General features: G+C 40.5%; 1 protein-coding gene across 4 annotated transcripts in view; it reads right to left on the bottom strand.

Annotated features, from left to right (window-relative positions):
* The window catches only part of MTR (5-methyltetrahydrofolate-homocysteine methyltransferase), a 64,643-nt gene that overhangs the window by 37,406 nt on the left and 431 nt on the right, over window positions 1-26,806 (bottom strand). For 3 of the 4 annotated variants that reach the window (XM_053382602.1, XM_053382599.1, XM_053382603.1), the window contains exons 2-12: window positions 24,083-24,294; window positions 19,268-19,357; window positions 16,835-16,904; window positions 15,125-15,217; window positions 14,588-14,694; window positions 12,031-12,090; window positions 9,342-9,436; window positions 5,569-5,669; window positions 3,426-3,487; window positions 2,567-2,634; window positions 867-946 (exon numbers count right to left, since the gene is read on the bottom strand). In XM_053382602.1, coding sequence (XP_053238577.1) covers window positions 867-946; window positions 2,567-2,634; window positions 3,426-3,487; window positions 5,569-5,669; window positions 9,342-9,436; window positions 12,031-12,090; window positions 14,588-14,694; window positions 15,125-15,217; window positions 16,835-16,904; window positions 19,268-19,357; window positions 24,083-24,294 — 1,038 coding nt within the window. Of the gene's footprint in view, window positions 1-866; window positions 947-2,566; window positions 2,635-3,425; window positions 3,488-5,568; window positions 5,670-9,341; window positions 9,437-12,030; window positions 12,091-14,587; window positions 14,695-15,124; window positions 15,218-16,834; window positions 16,905-19,267; window positions 19,358-24,082; window positions 24,295-25,909; window positions 26,693-26,806 lie in introns of those variants that run through there. The other variant, XM_053382600.1, reaches the window with a different exon arrangement.

Raw genomic sequence — 26,806 nt, 5'->3', positions numbered from 1 at the left:
TGTCCTCTACATGGATAGGAAAAAGCACTAATTCCCCTTGCAACTGCAGAACGCGGTATGACTAGTGTACCAAAGTTTACTATTTACTGATAAAAAATACTTGTAATGTATTTTGATTTTATTTGAATGAAATAGCGGTATACAACAGTTATATAAAGACCACATAAAAAGTTAAAATCACAGGTCATCTGCTAACTATTACAGACAATGTTTTCATAATTGTCTGCATAAGCTTGGCAGCATAGAAAGGTTTTCAACAAATAGTCTGAAGACTGAAACAGAAGGTGCCTGTTGAATCACTATCGAAAAAGCACTCCACAGGACTGGGCCAATGACAATTAGGGCTTGGGTTTTGTGCCGATATCAAATGAGTCTCTCCAGGGGTCAGAAAATGACGCTCCTACATGTGATCTCAGTGGTCAAGCTGGCATACAAGGCTCAAGTGGTCCCTATGCTAACCCGGCTTGGTAGTAAATGGACAGCCAGTGTTGATGTTCTAATAATGCTGTTGCATGTTGTCAGCCATGTGCCCCCATCAGCAGTTTGGCTGCTGCATTCTACACAAATGGCAGCTTCCGGAGCAGGTCCAAAGGCAGCCCCACATAGAGTGCATTGAAATAATCCAGCCTTAAGTTTACCAATGCTTTGATTACAGTGGTCAGACATTATCTAAATACATCCATCCATTTCTCTCTCTTGGTTTTGTAAACCCTCTCAATTTAATAGCTAGTCTATAACGACATAAATGACATATCCATTCCCAGTAAAATATAGATATCTCAAGGTAAATCAGCAAAGAGAGGCATTCTAAAACATACTTTAACAGAATGCAAATCAGGGCAGCTGGATACATCAGTCTTTCTCACCTGAGAGCAGCATGTAGCCTTCTGAAAAAGAGGAGGCAGGAATGCGAGGCTTGCATGTCTTTACTGCTTCAGCTATCGCCCTGCATTACAAAACAGCAAAACACAAAACAGCAGCTCAGGGCTTTACAAGTATGGATTATATTCAACTGGAACATGTTAAGAGACCAATACATATTTGCTTATTACAGTCCCCTCTCACTTCTCCTCTAAGGAGCTCACAGGAGTGTACTAGATAGATCGATAGATAGATAGATAGATAATGCAACTCTTAGGAAAAACAGTAATTAACATACTAACCTTTGAACACCACCCAAGAAATACTGAAGAGTGCCCAAAATTGCCTGTATAATTAATTTTCGTGACAAGAAGGCATTGCTTGCAATACCTGACATGCAGAAGTTAACTGCTCCAGATAAAATGATTATGTAAGCTGGCTCTTAATCAGGCAGAAGTTATTAACAGCGAAAAGCTATGTGCCCTGCACCAATACCCATTCTCTTCAGTTTTCCACCATATTTTAATTTTATTGACATCCTATGAGCATCCAGGCTTATACAGTAATACAAAATGCTTGTGGTCACTTATGACCTCAAGTACTGCCTCAAGTACTACCTCCCATTCCCTCACGAAGCCTTAAAATTCAGCTCCATCACTTTTTATTACAAGAGAAAGATGGCTAAACTCTTGCCATCAGGGAAGAAATAGAGAGGTTTTCCAATTAACTTTATAAGGAGATTGCTGAAAAACATTTTACCAAAGTAGCTATAGCTGAACAAATATTTAATTTAATTAACTTAATTAGCAGTGGTTTCATGCATCATTCAATCAACATTTTCTGCAACTGGCGCACAAGTCCTTTAAATCCCGAAGGGGAAAGAAAAAGATTGCTTAGCCTGAAGGACAATGAATGTAAATTTCCCCAAAATGGTTGTCACCACACATCTGCAGTCTGAAACTCCTGGTTCTGGAATATATCTGGGGGCTGTTCCTCCTCTTAGAATATGAATCACGAATGTGTGACCCTCCAGATGTTGGGCTCCAACTCCTATCAGCCCCAGCCAGCATAGCCAATGGTCAGCATTGTTGAGAGTTGTAGTCTAACAACATCTAGAGGGCCACACATTCCCTACTCCTAGATCCCTCATACGTTGATGGATTTCCCCAGTCCACCCATCAGGTGGACTGCATGAAGAAACCTCAGTGCCTCGTGAACCTCTACACAAATTCTAGATTAGCCCAGATCAGGGTAGACACTTTCTACAACATTGATCAGAAACAAAAGACATGGGCCAGTCCATCAGAAGATTCCTCTGCAAGAGGCCCCATGAAGGAATTTGCTAAGATACGTAGTAGTTGCTGTCACCAACACACTTGATAAATAGCCTTCCAAGGACATGCCTGCTAGCTGTGACTAGTCTCTCCAAGCCACCTTTTTATCAGGGCAACCACAAGGTGTGCAGTGACCACTATTGACGAAGTGCTCAGCCAGGGATATCCCAAGGCTGATTTGCACATAATAAACACACCATTGTGGTGGTTGCTATGTGAGGAAAACAGAATCAGCTCTCCTTCATTTTCCAGCAAACCTGGAATGTGTCTAGGAGCCCTAAACTGTGCAGCAACCCACTACCCCACCCTTCAAACAGCTTCTTTGGTCGTCTGCATAGATGGCTGAAGCTGATGTTAATATATCAAGTTACCAGATATGTGCTGGAGTGGTTCCACAGCAGCCACCAACTATGTTCACCAGACCATCTAAGGCAAAATCCTGCAGATAAGGGAAAACAGTATTTAGATATAATTGAACTAGAGGAGCTGGTGGGAATGAATTAACAGCAATATAAAAGTAGAATGTCACATACTACTGGTATGAGCCCAATTAGTGCAGTAGGACCTTCAAATGATTCCTGCTAGCTAACAAGAATATAGCTGGAGCTGCCCATGCAACCACATTTGGAAAGAATTTTCTCATCTTCAAACAGTCACATTCACCTTTTTCCCCCCAAGTGTGTGTTTCAAATATAGATCTATATTATTTCTGCAAGTTCTGCTTGCTTAAGAGCTCTACTTCCTTCCTAGTCACCAATGTAGCACTTCAGGATTGGAGATGAATTACTGCACTGGCAACGCCACTCTCAGCCTGACTGAAGGCTTAAGCGCTATCCTGAACCAAGTCACTCTTTGCATAGGTACCTCCTTGTCTTTTACACAGCCCATATCCTTCAGCACAATCAAAGCAAAGCCCCACAATGCTATTGTAAAGCAGCTGTCTGGGTCATGTGAGGCTCCTATAAACCATCTCCATCTATCCTTCTTGTGAGTCCAAATGTCTACCAACATGTCTTCCATAATCTGAGATCAACAGGGACAAATTTGGGATCCTGAACCAGCAGCCCCATTCCACTAGGCTACAATTCTATAAAATTTATTTACCTATGAGTAAGCCCCATCGAACGCTATATGACTTACTTCTGAGTAGACAAATACAGGGATTGATTTACACGCAAATATTTTTCCCCTCTACAGTTGGAAGAAATAAATACACATATTATCCCCTACCTTTAGGTGCTTGGCAGTCACTTCAGGTGTTTCATCATAACCACCAAAGGTGTTAGGAAGACCTGAAGAAATATAAGAAAGTGCTTGAACCTCACATGATCTATAGGTAACTTTTCATGTGATCTATAGGTAACTATAGGGGAGTTTTGTTTCCATTTATTATTTCATCTGGATAATACAATTTATAATTTGCTCGATAACACACATCCATATGCATCTGGCACATCCATATACATAAATCTTAGGAAGTTTTTCTTCTGAGAGGTTTGGTAAAAGGTCTTAACTTCTAAAGCTTTGATCTGCTCAGAAAGGAAAAAAACATCACTGCAGCTGTAGTTTTCAATCGGATTAATGAGTATGTGCTACATTGCTAATAAATAAAAAACTCATTAGTCTTTTCTTAATTAGATTTTCCCAGGCAACAACCTGCCTTAGCTTTAAAATATTAGCTTTTCAAGGTTATTTATTATTTCCAGGTTTTCCCTCCCTTTCTTTCTAAAAACAAATGTCCTTTTTTACAAAAACATCAGCAAATGCATTAGCAGAATGGAGAAGCAGTTGTTTCAGTGTTTAAATGGTAGGCACCAATTTAAGTGTCATCCAAAGATTCATTCACATCTTTTTCCACAGAAAATGTTTGCTTACCACAGAAAATAATAGTACGTAACCAATTATACATCAAAATTAGTGCTTCAAATTTCAAGCATACAGACTTCAGTGGAAGACATCACAATACCAAGGAAGCATTATAAGACCGGGCTCAAAATGTTCATTCATATCAACTCAGCCCCTAAACCTACTATCAAGAGTTTTTCTCAAGGCTATTTGATCATAAATCTGCCTCACTTGGAGGTTTAGTATCTGTCATGAGCTTCTGGACTGAAGTCACTTCCATTTAGATATTGGCAAGGCAAAGTGGAAATAGGGTCCCTATTCTGAACAACATTATACTCCGTTTTCCAGTTCTGTCTGCTGACATCATACTCTCCAGTGCTCTCACACACACAAACAAAGAAACAAAGATCTTGGATAAACCATATACAAACTGGAGCCAGTATGGGGCAGACTATTTTAATACTGATTGTGCTACCTTGGATATTTTATATTAAAAAGAACCAGTGTGTCAAAATAGACCAGGCAAATCCACACAGTCACTGTATCCCAGCCTAATTTACCGTGGATACAAGGGCAATATATAGAAAATCCATTCCTAAGTCCTAAATCACATCAGGTCTCTTCTGTAGCAGAAAATTCCTAGAGCTGCCCAACATGATGAGATCCAAAGTACATCTATGCCCCTGAGCTTGTGTGCAATGCTTATTCAAAAGGATCCAGGACACACGCAGTAGTGGTGGATGAAGGGGGGCATTCCATCAGTTCTGCTCTAAGACCAGCTTCTTCTGTCCCTGAATGGTTTCCATTCCAGTTGGTCATTGCAAAAAAATAATAACAAAAAACTGTTTAATTTTAAGAACTCGTGTCAGTTTGTTTTGCCCCCTCTTCCCTCTACATCTCTTTGTCCTTTTGTGTCACGTGGTTTGGATTGCAAGTCTGCAGGCAGGGTCTGTCTTTATTTTAAGTAAACTGCTCTGGGGATCTCTTCAGCTGAGAAGCAGGGTAAGAAAGACTCTAAAATAAATAAAGAGCAGGGGTAAACAAATTGCAAGGCAAGAGTTTTCACTCTGTGTGAGCTCCGGTTTACAACCTTGAAATGTATCACCGTATCCCATTTTGCACCTTGCCTATACTCTAGATTTCCTAAATGCAAAGAGGTATGAAGAATGTGGCTGCATAATGGACAGTCTAATAGCACCTAGTCTTCATACAGCTAAGACACAGCCACTGCTCATCTATCCCATCATGGCGTAACCAGACAGTGGAGAGACAGAAAGGTATCAACCAGCAGCTGAAAGAGCAGGCCCTCTCCAAGGATGCTTCCACATGTTCAAACCATAATAACTGTCTTGAATTTGGCAGGGTTTTATCATGCAGCTTCATTTGCATAACAATTAAGTTGACTGCAGATAACATAATTATGAAGTAAGCTGTTGCAGCTGTGTTAGAAATGCACATCATGTTGATTTACAAGATTTATCACTTAATGATAAGCAAAAACAGAAAATTCCCACAAATCTGTCCATACCTGCATTGGGATAGCAAATAACGTAGGCTGTTGTACACTTCCCAATAGTTTCAATGAAGGGCCTCATTTCCACTGCCCCCAAGGCACAGTTTAGTCCGATGCTAGAAAGACCAATATAGATTATAGGTATGTATGTAGATATATTATTTGTTTTGATTGAGACACAAACCCCGCCCCCCCCACTGAAAATACTAGTTTGTTAGCTTGTTACAAACAAACTGCTGTTAAAAAAAGAGAACCATTCAGACACCCACAAAGTCCCAGGTTGTGATCTGAGGGCACATGATGCACCCACCTTGCTGAAGCTAAGCAGGTCTGTCTGGTCAGTAGCTGGAGGAGACCACTTGAGACCACCACATATATGAGGTCGAAGTCACAAAAGCCTGCTATCAAATCACCTACCTGGTTATTTTCCTGCTTTTGATAATATTTTTAAACCAGGGAAGAACTTGAGTGTACATCTGCCTAATATGCCTAGGGATAGTGTTAAGATTGTGTAATTGAATTATTCACCTTTGATTCTTTTGAGGCTGATTTATTTTATTTTTTACACAGAAAGAGCCTCAGCAGCCTCTCACCAGGTTATTAAGTGTAAACATCTGCATCAGAAATATGAACAAAGTCAGGTCTTAAGCTCAAATTCTAAGCATAGGTTCTCTCCTCAGATCTCAAATACACTTGAATAAAAATATTTTTCCTGTAGTCATTTGTTTCATCCTATCAAATTCAGGAATGCAACAATTAAGTACCAACACCAGAACTAGAAAAATTCTTAGGCCCCATCTGAACTGTATGTTTAAAACAGTATTGTATCACTTTAAATAGTCCTCGCTTCCCCTAAATAATCCTGGTAATTGTAGTTTATTATAGTTGCTGAGAGTTCTTATTAGACCGCTATTCCCCTCACAGAACTACAATTCTCAGAGTGGTTTAACAATCAATTCCTCTTGCCAGGAAACTCTGAAAAGATTAATGATGAAAACAACAAGCTCGTAAGTCTGACAAATTGTGCATCTAGCCTATGAGTGGCAATATGTTTGTTTGTTTACTGAAATGTTTATAAACTGCTATTCATTAAAAAAATCAGAGCTGTTTACTATTATACATAAGACAGTACAAGAAAGTCCATATATAAAAAAAGTTGAAATCAGAAATCAGCTAACTATTATGGAAAGGTGTATTCTTAATTGCCTGCCTAAGCTTAATGGTGTAGAGACGCAGGTGGCGCTGTGGGTAAAACCACAGTGCCTAGGGCTTGCCGATCATATGGTCGGCGGTTCGAATCCCCGCAGCGGGGTGAGCTCCCGTCTTTCGGTCCCAGCTCCTGCCCACCTAGCAGTTCGAAAGCACTCCTAAGTGCAAGTAGATAAATAGGCACCGCTTAATAGCGGGAAGGTAAACGGCGTTTCCGTGTGCTGCGCTGGTGCCGGCTCGCCAGAGCAGCTTCGTCATGCTGGCCACATGACCTGGAAGTGTCTCTGGACAGCGCTGGCCCCCGGCCTCTTAAGTGAGATGGGCGCACAACCCTAGAGTCAGACACGACTGGCCCGTACGGGCAGGGGTACCTTTACCTTTACCTTTAAGCTTAATGGAATAGAAGAGTTTTCAGCTTAAAGCGGAAGGGTTACTGGAGACCACAAACAGAGAAATTATTGAATACTTGCTACCCAAGATTCAGGAGTTCAGATATGCAATATGTAAACTCTTCCAGTAACAAGCATCTTTTCTGTTCTGAAAGCTAACAACAACAGCAAAATCCTTCCTGGGGCCACGCTGGAAGGAACCAACAGTAAATAAGAATCCTGAGGTGTGTGTGCCAAATGAATAGCTCCCTGCAGTGTTAGCATACTCATTCCTCTTTCCCAGTAAGGCATTATGATGTCTCTGAGCACCAGAGACCACCCTGGTCTAAAGATGCCCAGTATAGTTCCTTCTCTGAAGCTAGGCACATTTGATCCTGGACCTGGCTAGTACCTACACTGTACCTACTGCAGAGCTGCTTCTTCTGAAAGCTCTGCAGTACAGTGGTGCCTCGCAAGAAAAAATTAATCCGTTCTGCAAGTCTTTTCGTCTTGTGAAGCACGGCTATTAGCGGCTTAGCGGCTATTAACGGCTTAGCGGCTTAGCGGCTATTAACGGCTTAGCGGCTTTAAGAAAACAAGGGAACAAAGGAACAAAGGAAACAAACTCGCAAGAACTCGCAAGACGTTTCGTCTTGCGAAGCAAGCCCATAGGGAAAATCGTCTAGCGAAGCAACGCAAAAACCGAAAAACCCTTTCATCTTGCGGGGCACCACTGTAGCTTCTCTGCAATAGGTGGAAGCTTCTTCAGCCCACACTGTCCAAGATAAGAGGATGTATGTGGTTATCAGCACAGCAAGATCACTAACAACATTTCTGACCTCTTTGGCTTGACTCACAAGCTAACAGCTGACATATTTTAAACTAATCAAATAGTTTAAAAAGTGGTTTTATGCAATTACTTGTAAAATAGGTCTCCACACACACACTTATAACATTGATTAGAAAGGCTGTCCAAAAAAAGAGAAAAATGAACAAGAAAGGGAGGCCATTTAAAACAAAACACACAAAAAAACAACCCCTGAATTTAACTTATAGACCCATTACTCAACAAATGCTGGAGCACAGATAAGGATAGCTAATGCTGTCATCCTTATCAAACCACAGATAAATACAATTTCACTCTATGCTGCTAAGTCATGGTTGATTTATAAGCTTCCGCCTTCTTTCTCTTTGGCTCAGGCTCCTTTTTCACCTTAAGCTGCTGAATTTCTCTCTGCGTCATTTCACCACCATCTGTCTCTGTCTGTCTCTACAAGCCTCATCTGGTGATCTCCCTGAAGCTCCAGGGTGGCAAGAGTAAGGTAAGGAGGAAGGCAGGCCCCAAAATGACTCAAGAATGCTTATATTCTCACTGTGCTTCGTGTACCTAGTCCTTTTCTGTAATTCCCACTGGAAGTTATAAAAGGTTGCACTTAAAAAACAACAACAAATCAGTGCATTGGTCCTAAGCACTGGCGGAAGGAATGAACAAACATTTTGCCCCCAAGAGACATACACGGGGCAGTAGGTGGGCAGTTGGAAGCCCCATGTCAGCAGATGTGGTCAGAGCGGGTCACATACTCACACTCACACGATTTACAAATGGAGAACAACACATGGGAGTGACCTGCCTACACGTTCATCCTCCACAACCATCTCACACTTCCACCTAGCCCAGCAAACAGCTATTTGGCAGGCTAGATGCAGCATGATTTATATGGGGAGAAAGAAGAGTAGGGACGACCCTCCCTGCATGCCGTCCTCCACATCACAATGGCATGACAGGCTAAAAAAACTCAGTAGGTGGAGAGATTTGGCAAAGGAGAGGGAAAGGCTGGCTTGACAATCCAAAATGGGATGCATTGAAGGTCACTGAGGGCCAAGGACTGCCAATATGCAATGACAGCAAGAAGCGGACAACAGATTGGCAAGGGCAGGAAATAGGTTGATGCTCTGCCTCCTGCCCATCAAGATGCACACCAGGAGAGAGCTGTGAGTGACTTAGGTCTACATGTCCCTAAGGAGGCCGTCTATACACTTTGAAAATCAGTGCTTTGAAAAGCAGAACAGATGGATACATTAGACTGGGGTCCAAACATTGTCCGCACAATCCTACCGCAACCCCCATTCATCTGAATCGATTTTAGAAAAACTGGCACAGAGCCTATCAATACTGAATAGCTTTTTTGTAAGTAAATTTACTTCTCTCACCAAAGTGGGTCACAGTGAGATATACTGATGACGAAAGCTTCCCCAGTCTGGCCAGAGAGAGTACGGCCGCTTTTATCGACAATGGTTCCCGATACCTAAACACCACAAGGGAAGCAGCGAGAGAGACAAAAAAAAACTTGTATGAAGACGGCTGCAGCAGCAGATCTGAAATGAACAATGCCTGATTAAAAATTAACAAGAGGCAATCAGAATGATGAAAGTTCTGTGCAACAACCTCTGCAAACAATGTTTTAGCTGTCACAAAGATTGATCTGTAAATGAATAGCTCCCTTCTCCATTTGAAGACAAAGGAAGGGAGGGAGGAAGAAACTTTTATCTGAATTTGCACTTGGGATGTTAGGAAATTGTACAGAGAACACAAATATGCTAAAAAATTAAACAGATTTTTGAGATTCTGCTCAGACGATCAGCTTCCCACCCCTCCTTTAAGAGGAATACTCACCTATTCTATAACAAGGCAAAGAAAGGAAGAAAAAACCTCCTCCTCCTCCCCCATAACCCCATAATTTGGCATTTGAGGCATTCATTTTCACATTCTTTTGAACACCACAGGTCCTCAACCCTTCCCTTATTTAATACTATGCTTCCAACATTGCCTGTAACTAGAATCTGATGGTTCCAATGTTCTCATTATGGAACAAACTCCAAAACCACAAAGGATGTGGTTTCCATGGAAACAATAATGCATTACACAACTGATGCTAGCAGCAACATAACTGCAAAATACCAGTCTTTTTAATTACACGATGGCCGCATCTGCACGTCACAATAACCCAGGGTTGCTGGCTTATTATGGTTTATTGGGTACAAGCAGCATGCTGGTGCACACTCTGCCTGATCATTCCTACTTCACTCCTCTCCTGGCACAAGTAGGGGGAATAAACTAGGAAGACACAATTAAGCTGGGTTTCCCATGACTACTGAACTGAGGATGGTTTTTCTCCAACAAGCCAAGATTCGTAAGCCAACAATAAGCAGTAGTTTATGGCATGCTAGTGATCCTAGCTTATTAGGCAGAAACAAACCACGATTCTGGGTTCAGACTGTGACTTCCTAGTTTGTTTCAACCATCCAAGCCAGAATTATTATGCACTGTGCCCCAGCATGCTGTTAAAACATAGTAAGTGGGCAAACTAGGATCATGACATATGAATGCAGTCAATAAACCTGTAGTTCAATCAATTATAACTCCTCCATGTTGCAGCCTTAAGATGCTGTAAGTGTGACAGACAAAATATAAGGTATCTTTTACTGAACCAGGCTGATGCATTTCCTAACACCCTGATCTAATGGAAGCTCTCATGCGTGCTTCTAATGAATAAGAACCGCAGTACAGGAGAACTTTTGGCATCTGAGATACTGAGAGACATTAGGATGAACCAGTATGTTAGATGTATATTATCTGAACCACTAAGTAGTGGTAGCTGAACCACATAATAAGTGGAAGCTAACCCAATGGTCTATCTCAGCTTGGATCTCAAGGGATAGCTTTCCAAAGTGATAAGTTCATGTGACAAGAGTAGCACAATGGTTGTTTCCCACCTTCCTGTCACAGTGGGCAGAAGGCTTCCCACAGGGCTCTATGACAAACTTCTTCTCCCCTGCCAGCTGCTCCCAAGTGGGCCCTTCTCAGCATGCTGCAATCTGCAGGGTCCCTTCAAGAGCACATTTTACAGCTAGTATCTTACTGTCCGCTCTTGTCCCAGGCACGCAGGCATCTCCCAGCAGGAGCAGACAGTTGTGCATGGGGGCCATATGGAAGAGCTGGCAAAAAAATGCTGTTGGTTAAAGACACAGGAGGCCTTCAGCTGCTACTGAAGAATGCCCAGGAGAATCTCAGCACACTTGGAAGAGCAAACGTGACAGCAGATGGCACAGAAAGACAGTCCAGTGAGAGTCACTCTGTGAACACGGAATGCAGAATTGCACACTAGAAGTTTGCACATTTACATATATATTTACAGCAGAACCAGAGGGGTTCCTGGCAGTATATTTTAACTAACATATTTTAAACTCAAAGAACAGTCAAATGGGGAAAGGTAGTATAGCTTCTGAAACTACAGCTTTTCCACTACTGCTGCTGTACTGTGGAAGGCCCTTCTCTCTGCAATATATGAAGAAGCAACCATTAGTTGCTTCAGACATCTTTCAATGATCTCCTTTTTGGCCTCAGCTTTCTCCAGCCGGCAAGATAGGACCCTGCTTTTATTTGTTCACAGTCTCTGAATTCCTATTTTTGTTTTTATAATACTGTTTTACTGGCTCCATGTTGCATTTTTATTTTAATTACATTGTTATTGCTTATTTTGTATACCACTGAAGAGACATTTTAAATATTAAGCAGTTTCTAAATGCCAACACATATTTATTTATAATTATCAATCAATCAATCTTTATTACGGTCCAGAGACCCAACAAATCATTACAAATCAATACACAATTCATACAGCCTACCTCCAAGTTAACCAAGCATTTTGTTTTATAATTATCATAAGAGGGTGCTGATGCTCTAGAATGCATGTCGGGAACTTTAATGAAAGGAACCTCGAAGTGCAAGGTAACATACAAGACCGTATAGTTTGTAAAACAAAGTGTTCATTTCTTAGATGGTTGAGCATTAACTAGTGAATTACAGAGATGCGGTTACTCTTTCAGTTCTTATACTTACAAACAATGGTCTGGGGTCATACTCTTCCTCAAACAACTTCTGGAGCGCAAAGAGAGCTGCCTGTGCAATGAAAACGTCACAAAAATTAAGGGTGGGTGATTTGCCTTCCTTCCACTTTGGAGTTTTCAAACATTTTGCACATCTTGTGGTTTTGTTTTGTTGTAGGGAGGGAAGGATTAGACCAGCACCAACAGCTTTTTCTTTAGAGGAGACCAATGACCCCCTAAATAAAAACAAGACCAACAACAAAGGAACCACAATATAGTCTCTCAAGTGGCTCCGTGACTGCAGGAAAAGTTGCCCAACAGCAATTTCACAGTGACAAGAAATCCGGGCCAGACTGCATGAATCTATGGCAGGTGTGGGAAACCTTTTTCAGCCTGAGGTCCACACTGCCTCTAACCTTCCAGTCAGTTCACCGAAATATTGGGAATTGACTGAAAAAATTGGAGACAATTGGAAGTTGCAGAGCCAGGACAAACTAAAAAATAAGGTGCGAGATTGGCTACATTATGCTCAAATTCAAGAGGTTTTCAAAATGGACAAAAAAGTTGGTTTCCAGGTGGAAAAGTCGAAACTAGAGACAGAACTGTTAGAACCAAAGACAAAGCTGTTATCTAGAATGTATAACTTGCTGCTTATGTGGAATTTACAGGATGAGACAGTTAAATCTGCTATGATTAAATGGGCACAGGATGTTGGACACAACATTATGTTTGAAGACTGGGAAAGGTTATGGAACACCGGAATGAAATTCACGGCCAGTACGGCCTTGAAGGAAAACATTATGAAAATGATATACCGGTGGTACATGACCCCAGTCAAGTTAGCTAAGATACATCACCTGTCTGACAATAAATGTTGGAAGTGTAAGGAAGCAGAGGGGACTTTCTTTCACCTCTGGTGGACATGCCCAAAGGTTAAGGCTTTCTGGGAAATGATTTACAATGAGTTGAAAAAGGTATTTAGGTATACCTTTCCCAAGAAACCAGAGGCCTTCCTGTTGGGCATGGTAGACCAGAAAGTGTTAAAGAAGGACAGAACTTTGTTTATGTATGCTAGTACAGCAGCAAGAATACTCATCGCAAAGAACTGGAAGACACAAGATTTACCCACGCTGGAGGAATGGCAGATGCAGTTGATGGACTACATGGAGATAGCTGAACTGACCGGCAGAATCCGAGATTTGGATGTAGAAACAATTGAGGTGGACTGGAAAAAGTTTAAAGACTACTTGCAAAAGTATTACAAACTGTATGAATCTTAAGACGGTGCATGATTTGGAAATGATACGCTTTAGCAATTATGATTAAGTAAATAGTAAACTAAGTGATAAAAGAGAAAAGGAGATAATATGAAATTGAACATGTTACGTTTATTTTAAAGGTATAAAAATTGTGACATAATACATTGAATATAGATACATAACATGTAAAAGTTACAATAAGGTATGACATAAGGTAACAAATTGCTGACATTGTTAATATAAAGAACGCAGAATCGGAAGGGGTGGGGAAGTCCAAGTTGGGATTTTTGTTAAAAAAAAAAAAAAATGGTTTCTTGTAAACTCCTTATTTGTTTGTAATGTATAAAATTTGGAAAGAAACGTAATAAAAAATATTATAAAAAAAAAAAAAAATAACCTTCCAGTCAGTTCATGCCAGTGGTGAGTGAGGCCCATTCAAAAGGTGGGTGGGAACACCCCACTCTTTCTCATCCACATCCACACACATATATATTCATACAAACACACGAACATATATGTCCATTCTTGCACAAAGCACATACATAAAACAGCCACATGTGTGTGTGTATACTGCCTCTAGAATCAGAGGAACAATGCTGGTTGCTGGGGATCCCCATGAAGAAAATGCTACCACACTGCTGTCCTTGTTGTGAGTTCCCTAAAAGCATCAGATTGGCCACTGAGAGAACCAAATGCTGTAACACAGAGGCCTTTAGACTGATCCAGCAGCATTCTTCTTACCTCCAACCTCTAACAGGAACACTCAGGGCTTCAGCAAGCCTGGAGGAGCCATGTAGTCCTGTTCAGGCTTCACCAAGGGGAAGGAAAGGACACTTCTCTCATTCTACATCCACCCAAAACACTGCCCCTCTGTGCTATGTATCGCTAAAGGGCTCGGATTTGGAGCACTGTTGTTTAATTATCAAGAGAAAGGTCTCCATAAAGTGGGGGAAAGGGCTCGTTTTTCTCCTTTCCTCTTTCCTGAAGCTTCCCCATCCAGTGCAAGGAAGAGGAGCTTCTTAACTTCATGTCATACATGGCATTCCCTTCCAGGAAATTTTAACCATCCCATCCAGAATACTACAAGCTATTAAAGACTCCAGCAGAACAGCTCCAGCGCCCACCCCCATCCTTACTTGTTTAATGCACTTGTACAAAGAAAATCAATATTATCATTTTAAACAAAAGGAGCTTTATCTGTTTTTGACTTGTGTCACCCAACTTTGTGATCAATTAAATTATAGTTTACATGGGGTGGAGTTTTTTGTTTTTTTTAAATGGCACTTTTAAGAGTTTGCTTTGAATTCTCACCTTGGCATTGGCTGTATCAAATATGGTTTCAACTAACATGATATCTGCTCCACCATCAAGAAGTCCTTTGGCTTGTTCAGTGTATGCTTCCACAAGCTCATCAAAAGCTGCAACACAATAATAACAGATTCCCTTTTATGCTAGAAGTGACAATGAAACACCTATTCCGACTACAAATGTGGTTCTCATATCCTCCGCAACTGGTGGACATGCAGGAAGGTAACTTTGCACTGCAATTCCTTATCATTTGGTGCAATGTACAGCAGAATAAGATTAGTTGTTAGGCTCTCAAATAATTCTAATTAGCTTCCTCAAAGATATTGTGGACACCTCTAATATGGAATTAGAAATAGATTTATGGACCACAACAAAAACATGAACTGGCATCAAAATTGGAAGTCTCTGGACTCAACAAAAACACGTTAATGGGTCAGCCTATATTATAAAAGTGGTGTTGGCATTAAACTGATAGAAACAGGAAAAGCAAAATAAATAATATTTGCCCTCAGTCTTTGGAGTAATAATCTAAATACTTACTGACATTTCTGTAATCTGGCTTTTCCACTGAAGGGGAGACAGAAAGGGTCTTGTTTGTGGGACCCATTGCACCAGCAACGTATCTTTTCCTTCCTTTACAAAAAAAAAGACACAATATTTGAGAAACAGGCTTTGGATGATGGGGCAAAGAGACACACCAGTGTTTCATCATGTGCTATCCAGTTCAATTGATAAAAGTACGGCACTGCACTTGGGAACAATTATGAGAGGTAAAACCTGCCTGCCATGCCGATGGTGAGTGGCACAATCCTGCAGCAAGGAACTTCAAAGGATCCAGTGGGGCGGAGTTCCAAAGTACCAATACAGGAAATACATTTTAAAAATAATAATACAAAAACTATTTAGTATTGCAGTGATAATACAGTTTAGATGAGCAGGTGTTGTATTTTGGAATAGTTCAGCTGCTCGAGGAATACATCTGTTTGCAGTCCAGCTCCAATGTGGGGAAGGGAAGTTATCATTTTGGCAGGAATTAAAACAGCATCCAGCATATGGATGACAACTGGGAAGAAATCTCAGAGAAACAAAAGAGCCTAAAGGAAAGGTTAGTGGAGAATATAGCTTGAATTAGGCTAATCAGAGAAGTGGTTCTGACTAAACTTTGTGATGCTATTTGTTATGGGTGGAGGGAAGGAAAAAGTAGATAGACAGGCTGTCAAGAGACAGGGTAGCTAAAGGAAGTGGGACACAGCAGAAAGTGATCTGAAATGTACAGAACTGAGGAAACAACAGGTGGTTAACAGGCAGAGTTGCGGGAAAAGGAGGAGCCAAAAAGAATATAGGGCTGGACAAAACTATACATAGGGGCAAAGGTACTTGTGGGGTATTGGCAGGAAGGACAAGTAGATAGGCAGGTGATACAAGGCAAGCCCCTTCACTCTACGCTTTTCAGCACCTGCTACAAGCATTATTATTTAGACAAGCTTATCCAGATATGTAGAATGTTGACATGCGTTTCAATCTGTTTTTAGCCTATTGTTGATTTTAATTTTTTTTGTGGCTTCTATTGTCACAACAAGCCTCAAGGGGCAATGAGGGCAGAAAGCCCAAATTTCACATATCGACAAACTTAGCAATCAGTGTTTGGCTGAAGGCTTCTAGAATAAGAACAAAGATTCTAATTAGAAAGACTGGTTAGATACTCCAAGATCAAAATGTGCAGCAGATTCTGGAGAATATATATTTTTTAATAGTCTCATAGGTGAGCCAGACTGCAAAGAACTCTCTCTAACTATTACTGTTCTAGTCTTGATTTTGATAAAACAAGGTCTTCTCTTTAAAGCTATTAAGAGTCTACATCTCCTCCTTGAAACCAGATAGTGGGTTTTTCCTGGAATTTAAGAAAACCATGTTTTCCAGTCAGCACTTGTTGCCTATTGCTGGAATCTGCAAGAAACTAAAGCCAGTTTACTTGACCTTCAGGTAATTTTGTATAAATAAGAAACCAAGTATGCAAGCTGCAATGTTTTGGGAATAGCACTGACTGACACTAACATCTGGAATCTAAGCAGAATTTGGAACCCACAAGAGCCCCTAATGAATAGTGCCTATTTTATTATGCATTATTATGTTTCACTGAAGGACACCTCCAGCAATTACATCCTCCAGCCTAATGAAAAACAGTGATCCTAGGCTAATGTGTGAACTAATTGGAAGCCAGTAGGTTAGAAATATTGGAATGTTATTTACCTGTCTCAGCAGTGACATCATCGGCTGCTTTTCGGGCTACCTGTGCTGATATTTTGTTCAACCGATAAGCCTGAGAAGCACAGGGGTGAGAGAAAGTGGAGGAGACATCAAAACAAATAAGCATCCAGAAAAAGACATTATATTCTAAGTTTAACTAACTCTATTTTGAACTACATTTTAGAGTGTTCATTTGCAATGCATTTTATAGCCAATTCACAAGTCATGGTATATATAGAAAAAACAACAACCCACCACCACATGTTTCCAAAGAGCTGGCCTCCATTTTGGATCCCTAAACTATCAACTTGGCTCAAAAGTCTCCACATTGCTAGAAATGTTAGCTGGCAAGGGCTAACACTATGACAGGAATTTTTTTTGCAGCTCTCATCAACACCCTCTACTGAAATGTGAAAGAGGAAGAACTCTAGAAGACACAAAAGCCTAATCTCACCCCTCCCCACCAAATTCAACCAAGGCAATGCTGTACCAATGGGTTACTGAGAGTGCCCAGTCCATATGTGATCCTCCAGTCAGGATCAACACATATCCAACCTGGAGTCAAGCATCCCACCCCCCTTGGTCATTAGGAAGAATGTACACTCATCTTCCTTTTTTGTGCACTAGCAGATCTTCCTTCCAGTGTTCATTCTGATCTTGTTAGTCTTGTCTTTCTAAGACAGCAGAGAACTTCAGCCTGTGGGTCAACACAGACCCCTCCAAGAGCATTAGAGGCCCTCTTCTGATTGCCCTTTTTGACACAAGCTTTAAGGGTAGCAACAAGGGAGAGTTTCTTTTCAGTGGCGCACCCTCGCATTTGGGGAATGCTCTTCCCAAGGACATTCGCCTAGTTGCCTACATCAACACAATATTGGTACCAAAGACTTTCCTCTTCTCCCATGCATCTAATGATTAACATTTCTGTGGGTGCTTTAGCTTGCTCACTTTTTGATGATCACAATCATGTGCATGTGGTTGGGAAGAGGTGAATGTTTCCATCTGTTGCTTTTAGAATTAAGCTTGTGGTTATTTTAGTGCCCAGTAAAGTGTAAAGTACTTTTTGTACTGTAAGTTGCCTCAGGATTTTTTTGTAGTAGGCTTCCAACAAATGATTGTTTAGTGTTACATGCAGAAGCCTTAGGCTGTGGGCTCTCATTTTCCTTTCTTCTGATATTGCTACATGGGGTATATTGAAAACTGAAGTAAAAGCTTCCAATTAACCATGGTTTATTGTTGCATCTGAACCTAGAACTGCAGTTAATCTTATGTTTAGGGAAACAAACCAGAATCAGCAACCACAGTTTTGAGTTGGATAGTTTCCCTAAACCATAATTAAGGTTTAAGGTTGTTTATTTTAAAAAACCAGATATCATAGGTAAACATAGTTAGCTGGAAATTCTCACTTTTGTTTTCAATCTCCTACTAATATTGGAGGGCAGTGGGGAGCTCCGATGTCCTTGTCCATTCACATAAAGCTATGCCATACTTTAGCTTTATCCCTGAATGTAATCAGTGTTACAAATTTACTTACCTCAAGAACTCAGGAAAGGATTTCAAATGTCACAAGACAGCATAAATCAGACATGACTGTCCACATTTATTAAATTATTTAAAAATGTGTATTTAGAGCTCGGTTGAAACCAAGCCACAGGAGTGTCACGGTCTTGCTATGAAGCAAACGTTCTCCATTAGAGAACAATTATTCAAAAAGTACACTTTTGAGAAATTAATGTCCCTCAAACCCACATTGATAAGTCTAAATAAGCCCCTCATGCCACATTGCAGCAATGATGGGGGAACTCCTTTATCGCCTTTAACAGAATAAAAAGAACCGAAGCGAGGCACTCTTGTTTCACTGATCCTTTAGGATCCTTTGATGAGTAGCCAAACAGTGCATGGGCATGTTTGATTTTGATCCAGAATGTATGCTAACGCAAAAATGCATTACAAGAGATCACCCAGCCTTGTAATTAGGCACTGGCTTGGCTGCCTAGTAAAACTGCTTCCAGGGGATCAGGCATGCCCCCTTAACACGACTGCATGCAAACTCTTCTTCTTCTCTCAGCAGAAACAAGGGACTGCAGCTGCTGACCTTGAGCTGCGAACATACAATGGAGTACTGTGGCGGCTAATCCTTGCACATTCTCTCTCCTACTCATTCAATCTTTATTTGCTAGGCTGGGACTGGGATAATTTTCATCAGAAAGAAGCAAATCAAAACTACGTTACCTATAACATCTCAGACAAATGTTGTTATTTTTATATAGTGCCATGATTGTACATGGCACAGTGCAGAATAAAATAAGCAAAAGGGGCAGGCATGTGCCCCATCTAAATTTCAACAGGGGGTGGCGAGACAGCCACGTCAAGGAGAAGAATAAATGTGAACAAGCTAGAAAACCCAACCTTGATTAACAAGAAATTCAAAATTCTTACCAGATGTTCAAGGCCATAGTCAGCTTGTGCTATTCTGGTGCTGCTGAAAGTGTTTGTCTCAATGATATCAGCACCAGACATCAAGTATTCCTGCCAAAAAAAAGGGGGGGGAGAATGATTAGGGGGTTTCTTTGGGAGCGGGGGGGGGAGAATAAGTTGTTTTTCAAATGCAAGTTAAGCCTCTTTACAAATGTCAAACAAGGAATTTAAGCTCTTCTACAGTCCTTCACAGTAGAAGCCCATCTGCTCTCTGTATTTAAAGTAGTGCCATACTGCTTTAAACAGTCCTGACGTCCTCCAAAGAATCCTGGGAACTATAGTTTGTTAAGGGTGCTGAGGGTTGTTTGGAGACCCCTATTCTCTTCACAGAGCTAAAATTCCTAGAGTGGTTTAACAAACAATCCCTTTTCCACACAGAACTCTAGGAACTGTAGTTCTGTGAGGGGAACAGGTTTGCCTACCACTCTCAGTAAGTAACCAGGTGTAAAATAGGGCTTTCTCTCATCACTTTTAATTCTGCAATTAATCTTAAGAGATTAGAGGGAAAGCTTAAAAAGTCCTACCATCTGCAAAGTCAGCTAGTGCCTTTTCATTATTTGAACAGCAGGAGAGGAAAATCTACCATATATTATGTAATTAAATTATAACTGAAAGTGGCAATAGCAGTAATTCCTCTTGGGTACTCACGCTGTTCCCCAAAATGAAGACACTTCAGTTCCTTAAAGAAATGTGCATACTTCTTTCTAGACCTGGAAGTACTGATGTGACTGTTTAGAATATCAATATAATGATGTCGTACGGTTTAAACCCTTGAGATTTTTCTCAGTGAAAAATAAAAATAAATGAGGACAAGGGTAATTAAAGCCAATTATATTTTAATCAAAATGCTGGAAGAGAAATTCCCAGCTTAGATTTTCAAGGAAACTTATTGATAAGTGACAAGGTTTCTCTAGACGCAAACACACTTTTCAAAAACTAAGGTTGAACTTGCATGATTATTTATGACAGGAAATGACACAAAGAGGGTTGGAAGACAGACTGACCTCCCTTCTCTGGTAATAACTTTTTTCTTTTCTTTTTTGCAAATGCATCCCATGCAATTCAATATTTAAACAGATGGTTACCCTACTGCAGATGAAATCTTGCCTGTCAACTGGGACCCAGTAACATATATAGATTTGCAAGTACCCCTGAGGTGGCTGGATTGTCCAGGTGAGACAACTCACAGAGGCTTCAGCACACATTTCACATGCAGTGAGAGGGTGCAGAGAACACTATTGTGCAGGGGCAGCACTACATCAAGGCAACACAACCTGGGAAGCCTAACTTTGGCAGGGTGCCATCATCACCTGCACCAACACACACAAGACAGGAAGCTTCTCTGTCATAGCTTCGAGGTCTCTCTTGCGGATATTCCCTCCGCATTTGCATTGGTTTCTCCTCTGCTGGACTGAATAGTAGCAGCAGACCCCATTCAGTTTCAGCATTTGTCAACAATAGTAGAAGCAGTAAATGAGAGGCATGGAAATATTTTTCCATTTTTTTCAGTAAGTGATGGTGTCAGAAGGGATGGGGAGGAGGAAACCCCCTCACATATTTGATGGGAATTTGAAGTTGAAGGTTAAGTTTCCTTCTCCCCCCTTATTGTTTTTTTTTAAACACAAAGTTGCACTGTAACATCTAACACATTTATACAACACATATTCCCCCATGTCCTTATCCCAAGTGAATGGAGTGCAGCTGGAGGATGGATGGCGGTTAACAGACTAAGGTTGAATCCTGACAAGGCAGAAGTACTGTTTTGGGGGGACAGGGGCCGGGGCAGGTGTGGGGGTCTCTCTGGTCCAGAATGGGGTAACTGTGCCCCAGGAGGACTAGGTGTGCAGCCTGGGAGTCATTTTGGACTCACAGCTGTCCATGGAGGCACAGGTCAATTCTGTGTCTAGCGCATCTTCTACCAGCTCCATCTGGTACACAGGCTGAGACCCTACCTGCCTATGCACTGTCTTGCCAGAGTGGTACATGCTCTGGTTATCTCCTGCTTGGACTACTGCAATGCGCTCTACATGGGGCTACCTTTGAAGGTGACCTGGAAACTACAACTAATCCAGAATGCAGCAGCTAGACTGGTGGCCAGGAGTGGCTGTCAGGATCATAGAACTCCGGTCCCAAAGGATCTTCATTGGCTCCCAGTACATTTCCGAGCACAATTCAAAGTGTTGGTGCTGAGCTTAAAAGCCCTAAACGGCCTTGGCTCAGTATACCTGAAGGAGTGTCTCCACCCCCATCACTCAGCCTCCATCACTAAGGTCCTCCTCCAAGGGTCTTCTGACGGTTCCCTCACTGCGAAAAGTGAGGTTACAGGGAACAGACAGAGGGCCTTCTTGGTAGTGGCACCCTCCCTGTGGAACACCCTCCCTTCAGATGTCAATGAAATAAACAACTATCTGACTTTTAGAAAACATCTGAAGGCAGCTCCGGTTTAGGGAAGTTTTTAATATTTGATGTTTTATCGTGTTTTTACTATTCTGCTGGGAGCCGCCCAAAGTGGCCAAGGAAACCTATCAGATGGGTGGTGTATAAATAATAACAGTAGTAGTAGTAGTAGTACTAAACTTAACAGGGAAAATAAATTAACTCTATTCTCAGAGGTGCCATACGTTGTTTCCCTATGTTCTCAGCTATTAAGCAGCTCAAATCCCTAGTTTTCAACCTTTTCAGCTTTCCCAAATTCACCCCCCACAACACACATTTTCCCTGCCTTTCAACCTGCCACTGTGTTGCAGATCTTTCCATCACCTGTTTTTTCTTATAATGAGCCAAATCCTCTTTTCTCTTCTCATGTCTGCTTAGCTTCCCCCCTCTACCTAGCGATGCTTCTAAACTGGAGGCTCCTAGCAGTATCCAATCAAGGCTCTTCCATGGCAAACTGCATGTGAAATTGAAATTGAGTGGAGAAGCAGGTACTGCACTTTGTCTGCATGTAAACCTCTCAATATTCCACCCACACAAATGGGCTGACATAAGTGTGTAGGTGGAGGAAATTCAATTCACTCAAGCACACCATTTCCAAAGCACTTACTCTATCACCTTTTAAAATGTACACTCAAATATTTTTGTATTTACTGCTATTGAACCATTACGTAAGTAGCTTTTTTAAGAGTTGGAAGTATTTTATTGCTAATTATAGAGCAGGGGGGATAAAAAAAACTGTGCTAAAATGGAAGACAGCATATGTTTCATTTTAATAATCTAAAAACATTACAGGGAACCAGGCAGTGGGTCTTCTCGGTAGTGGCGCCCACCTTGTGGAATGCCCTCCCAGCAGATGTCAAAGAAATAAACAACTATCTTACTTTTAAAAGACATCTGAAGGCAGCCCTGTTTAGGGAAGTTTTTAATGTTTGATGTTTTATCATGTTTTTAATATACCGCTGGGAGCTGTCCAGAGTGGCTGGGGGAACCCAGTCAGATTGGCTGAGTATAAAATAATAATAATAATAAAATAATAATAATAATAATAATAATAATAATAATAATAATAGCAATAACAACAACAACAACGACATAAGATCCTGCTGGATCAGGCCAATGGCACATGTGAAGTCCAGGATCCAACCAGGCAACTGTGGGAAGTCCACAAACAGTCTGCAATAAAATGTTTTCTTTTCTTTTCTTTTCTTTTATTAAAGCATCAAATAATTTAAGAATTTCTTTTGAAGGTGAAAAGATTAAGAGAATTTTAAAAAATCAATTAAAAATAAAATAGATACAATGATAGAATGATAGCAAGAGACCAGGCAATACTGAAAGTGATTCAAGGTATAGATGCATGGTAAAAGAGTTATATGCCAAACCACATCTCATTAAAAAAAAAAAAAGACAGCAGGGTACTGCTAAGATGGTTACCACCTGTGGAAGTTGAACTATCCTATCATTCTTTCCACTGGAAACTTCCAGGCTGAACTACTGCATTGCATTCTACATAGGGCTGCTCTTGAGAAACTCCAGTTGCTGCAAAATGCACTAGCTCAACTGCTTGCCAGGGCAGGGTATTGCAAATATGCTGCCCCACTGCTGAAAAAATTGCACCGGCTGCCAATTAGCTACTGGACTTAGCTCAAGGTGCTGGTTTGGGTGTATAAATACAGCTTGATACCATGATATCTGAAAAATCATCTCACTCCTTATATATCCCATCAATTAAAGTACTATGTTCTGCAGGTGAGGGCCTCCTCCTGCAGATACCATCTTCATAGCAGGTCTGTTACACACAATATAGGAACCAGGCTTTTAGTGCTGTGGCACCTACACTTTGGAATGCTCTCCCCTGGAATATTAGACAGGTGCCATCTCTGTTGTCGTTTTGGTGCCTAGTGTGAAGACCTTACTCTTCCAACACGCATTCCTAGTCTACCTCTGTCCTGTAAATGTTTTAAATTGTTTTCTCACTTGTTCTTTGCCATCCAGGGTTCCTTCAGGAGGAAGGGCAGGATATAAATTTATTCAGTAAATAAAAAGCAACAACACAATTCTGTAAAGAATATTCAGTGAAATCAGAGTCCATTCAAACGGATAAAAGTTTTTCAGTCCAATGCAGTGGGGTCTTCTTGGCTGTAACAATTATCAAGTTTTTACTAAAGAAAGAGAAAGTATGCAACATACTCAGTAATTACTTCTACATACATTATAATTCACACAAGTTTTTCAGCAAAAGGAACCAGGATAATTATTGTCATCTAAGTTATCTGCATATGCCTTTGCAAATAATTAGTATTCTCCCAATGAAATCCTCATAAAACAAACTATACTGACCTTGTGAATTTTGTAGATTATGTCGGGCTGAGTTATGCTTAACAGATCATTGTTTCCCTTTAGCGGTTTCGTATGATCCTTAAATTCTTCACCTTGAAATTGCTCTTCTGTTAAGTTATGTTGCTGGATCATGGTCCCCATGCCTCCATCCAAAACCATAATGCGTTCCCGCAAAACCATTTCAATTTCATCTTTCAGGCTTTTCTTTGTAGCTGTGTTAGGAACAGGGTCAAGTGAGAAATGCATATTCAAAGCCAGGGTGGATAAAAATAAATGATTTTTTAAAAATTAATCAAATTTTTTGATTTAAATCGGATTTTTAAAATCAGGATTTGTTTTAGGTTTTTCATGTGTGCTAAAACTGAATCTAGGTATTTTTTTAAAAACAATTGTTTAACCACATCAGTTAACAAACATGGATACATATGATATAATGTTATTGTTTTAGTTAAATAAATTGTTTAAATTGTTATTAAGGAAATGATTGTTTTCCTCCTTCCAATAAAGTACAGCAGAAAAATTATCCAAATATAAACTTATTAAGCTTCACCATAATTTCATAATTATCTGTCTATGTATTTCTAATAGTATAACCAAATCAGTAATTTTTGATATAACTGTAAAAATTACTCTAAAAATTAATTATTCCAAAAATGAAACCTTCATCTGGTTGTAAATATTAAGGTTATACCTGCAAGAATGAGTCTTTCTGTAAATAACTGATTATATCAAGTCTTCCTGACTAGTGATTTAAATCAATTTGATTTAAATCAAATCCACCCTGTTCAAAGCAATCAGCAGTATCCTCTATTGCAAATATCATACCCTCTCCTTTAAAGAATTGTACAGTGGAACCTCGGGTTGTGGGCGTAATCTGTGACGGAGGCACGTCCGCAACCCATAGCGTTCGCATTCTGAAGCGCGGCGTCTGCGCAGACGTGATTTGGCGCTTCTGCGCATGCGCAAACAGAGAAACCTGGAAGCAACCTGAAAACACGTAACCTGAAGCGTCCGTAACATGAGGTATGACTGTATACTATAGAGCTAGATGTAGAACCAGCTCCTAACTCAGCAGCAATGCTTCTCCCTGTGTTCTTGCAAGCCTGTAGGTTTTAGGGCTTGTTTGCCTGAGGACTAACAGTGCAGCTCTACCATGCTGTGATATATCCAGTTAGTCATACTCAGAGTAGACTTTTTAAAGTCATTTTCAATTTCTTTCAATGGGTCTACTTTGAGTATAATCCTCTTTATCACCCGTGGAGTGGAAAGAAAGCATAAGTTTCTAATTACAGTAGTAGGTAGGCATTTTTGCACATGCTCTGTCACACTGTCAAGACATTCAGGAGAGATTGCCAACAATTGTGAGCTGTTACACAGCACACAGGCCACGCCTCTCCCACATGATTTTTAATCTACACCAGTCCTTCTAAAAAATAAATCAGCTTCCTATTGAGCAAATGGCATTAAGAGGTTAGGTCACCACACAAGAGCAATCACTGATAGCTCTATCCCAACAATGTTCACTCTGAAGTCCCACAAATTTCAAGGAGAGAATTTCAGTGAGATAAAACAGAAGCTTAGAAAACCACACTGTATCCAAACTGGAATACACAGTTTTAACCTGCACCTAGAAAAGATGCTTGGCACATTGTGTCCCATGTTAATTTAAGAGAAGGACAGCACAACTATACAGGGATTTCTTCAGCTCCCATTAAGAAAGCATCACCATAAGATAGAGGTAAAATATGGCACAGAACCTATCACCAGCATTGCACACATTCAAAACAATGCAAAACACAGGGGAAATGTGATTTTCACTGAACTAACCTTGGTGAGTCTTATAACATACAGGGTTTTGAGTCATTTGAGCCCCTTCAAGAGGCAAATTTTAAAGAGAATGAACTTTTACCTATACAAGGAATAAAACATTAAATGTAAAAACCCTACTCACTTTCTTGAACTCATTGAGAGTTACTTCTAAATAAACATGCACACTACAGATTTTTGGACAACCTTCAGTAATATTGTGGACTATTAAGAAACCCTGGGATTCATTTTAATTCCCAAATGTGTATCTCTATGATTACACCTAAGGGGCAAGTTCTATGAACACTTGCAAGCCTGCTCTGTTTTACTCCTTAAGGCGTATATAGATTTAGTGGTATATATGAAGCATGGACCAAAACATTTACATAGCTATGTCCTAAAAGATGTTAAGTCTGCTGGTCCTGCTTTTTTATATTTCTTCCGTGCCCCCCAAAGGTCCTTTAAAATACTGCAAGATAAAGTTCTCTTTCGAAACCCAAGGCATGTCAATCTAAGACACCGGCAACTAAGAACCACGTTTCATTTAAAGAAAATAAAAGCAAGTCGCGACCACAGTACATGTGGTTCCCAAGTGTGTTGATGTATTTTTTCCTGCTGCCAAACACACAGACATATTTAGAAGGCAAGTTACTGTGCCTCTTAATAATGTCTCACAGGGTACTAATGAATACAGAAGATCCATTTATTGCCTACTATCCATTGTCCAGCTCAACACATGCAAAGGTTATTCAATTCACATGCTTCATTGCATCATGTTCTGTCCACCACGACAGCTACTAAAGTGAAGAAAGTTATAAAAAACAAAACAGAGCAGACCTACTGAAATAAAGGGACCGAACTTTGCCGCGCTCCTTAATTTCAACAGGTCTGCTATGAGGCAAAGTTAGCTGGAAAGAG

Source organism: Podarcis raffonei, chromosome 3 (genome assembly GCF_027172205.1).
Source record: "Podarcis raffonei isolate rPodRaf1 chromosome 3, rPodRaf1.pri, whole genome shotgun sequence".
Lineage (NCBI taxonomy): Eukaryota > Metazoa > Chordata > Lepidosauria > Squamata > Lacertidae > Podarcis > Podarcis raffonei.
The sequence above is the reverse complement of the archived record's forward strand: the minus strand, read 5'-3'. Positions and strand labels throughout refer to the sequence as shown.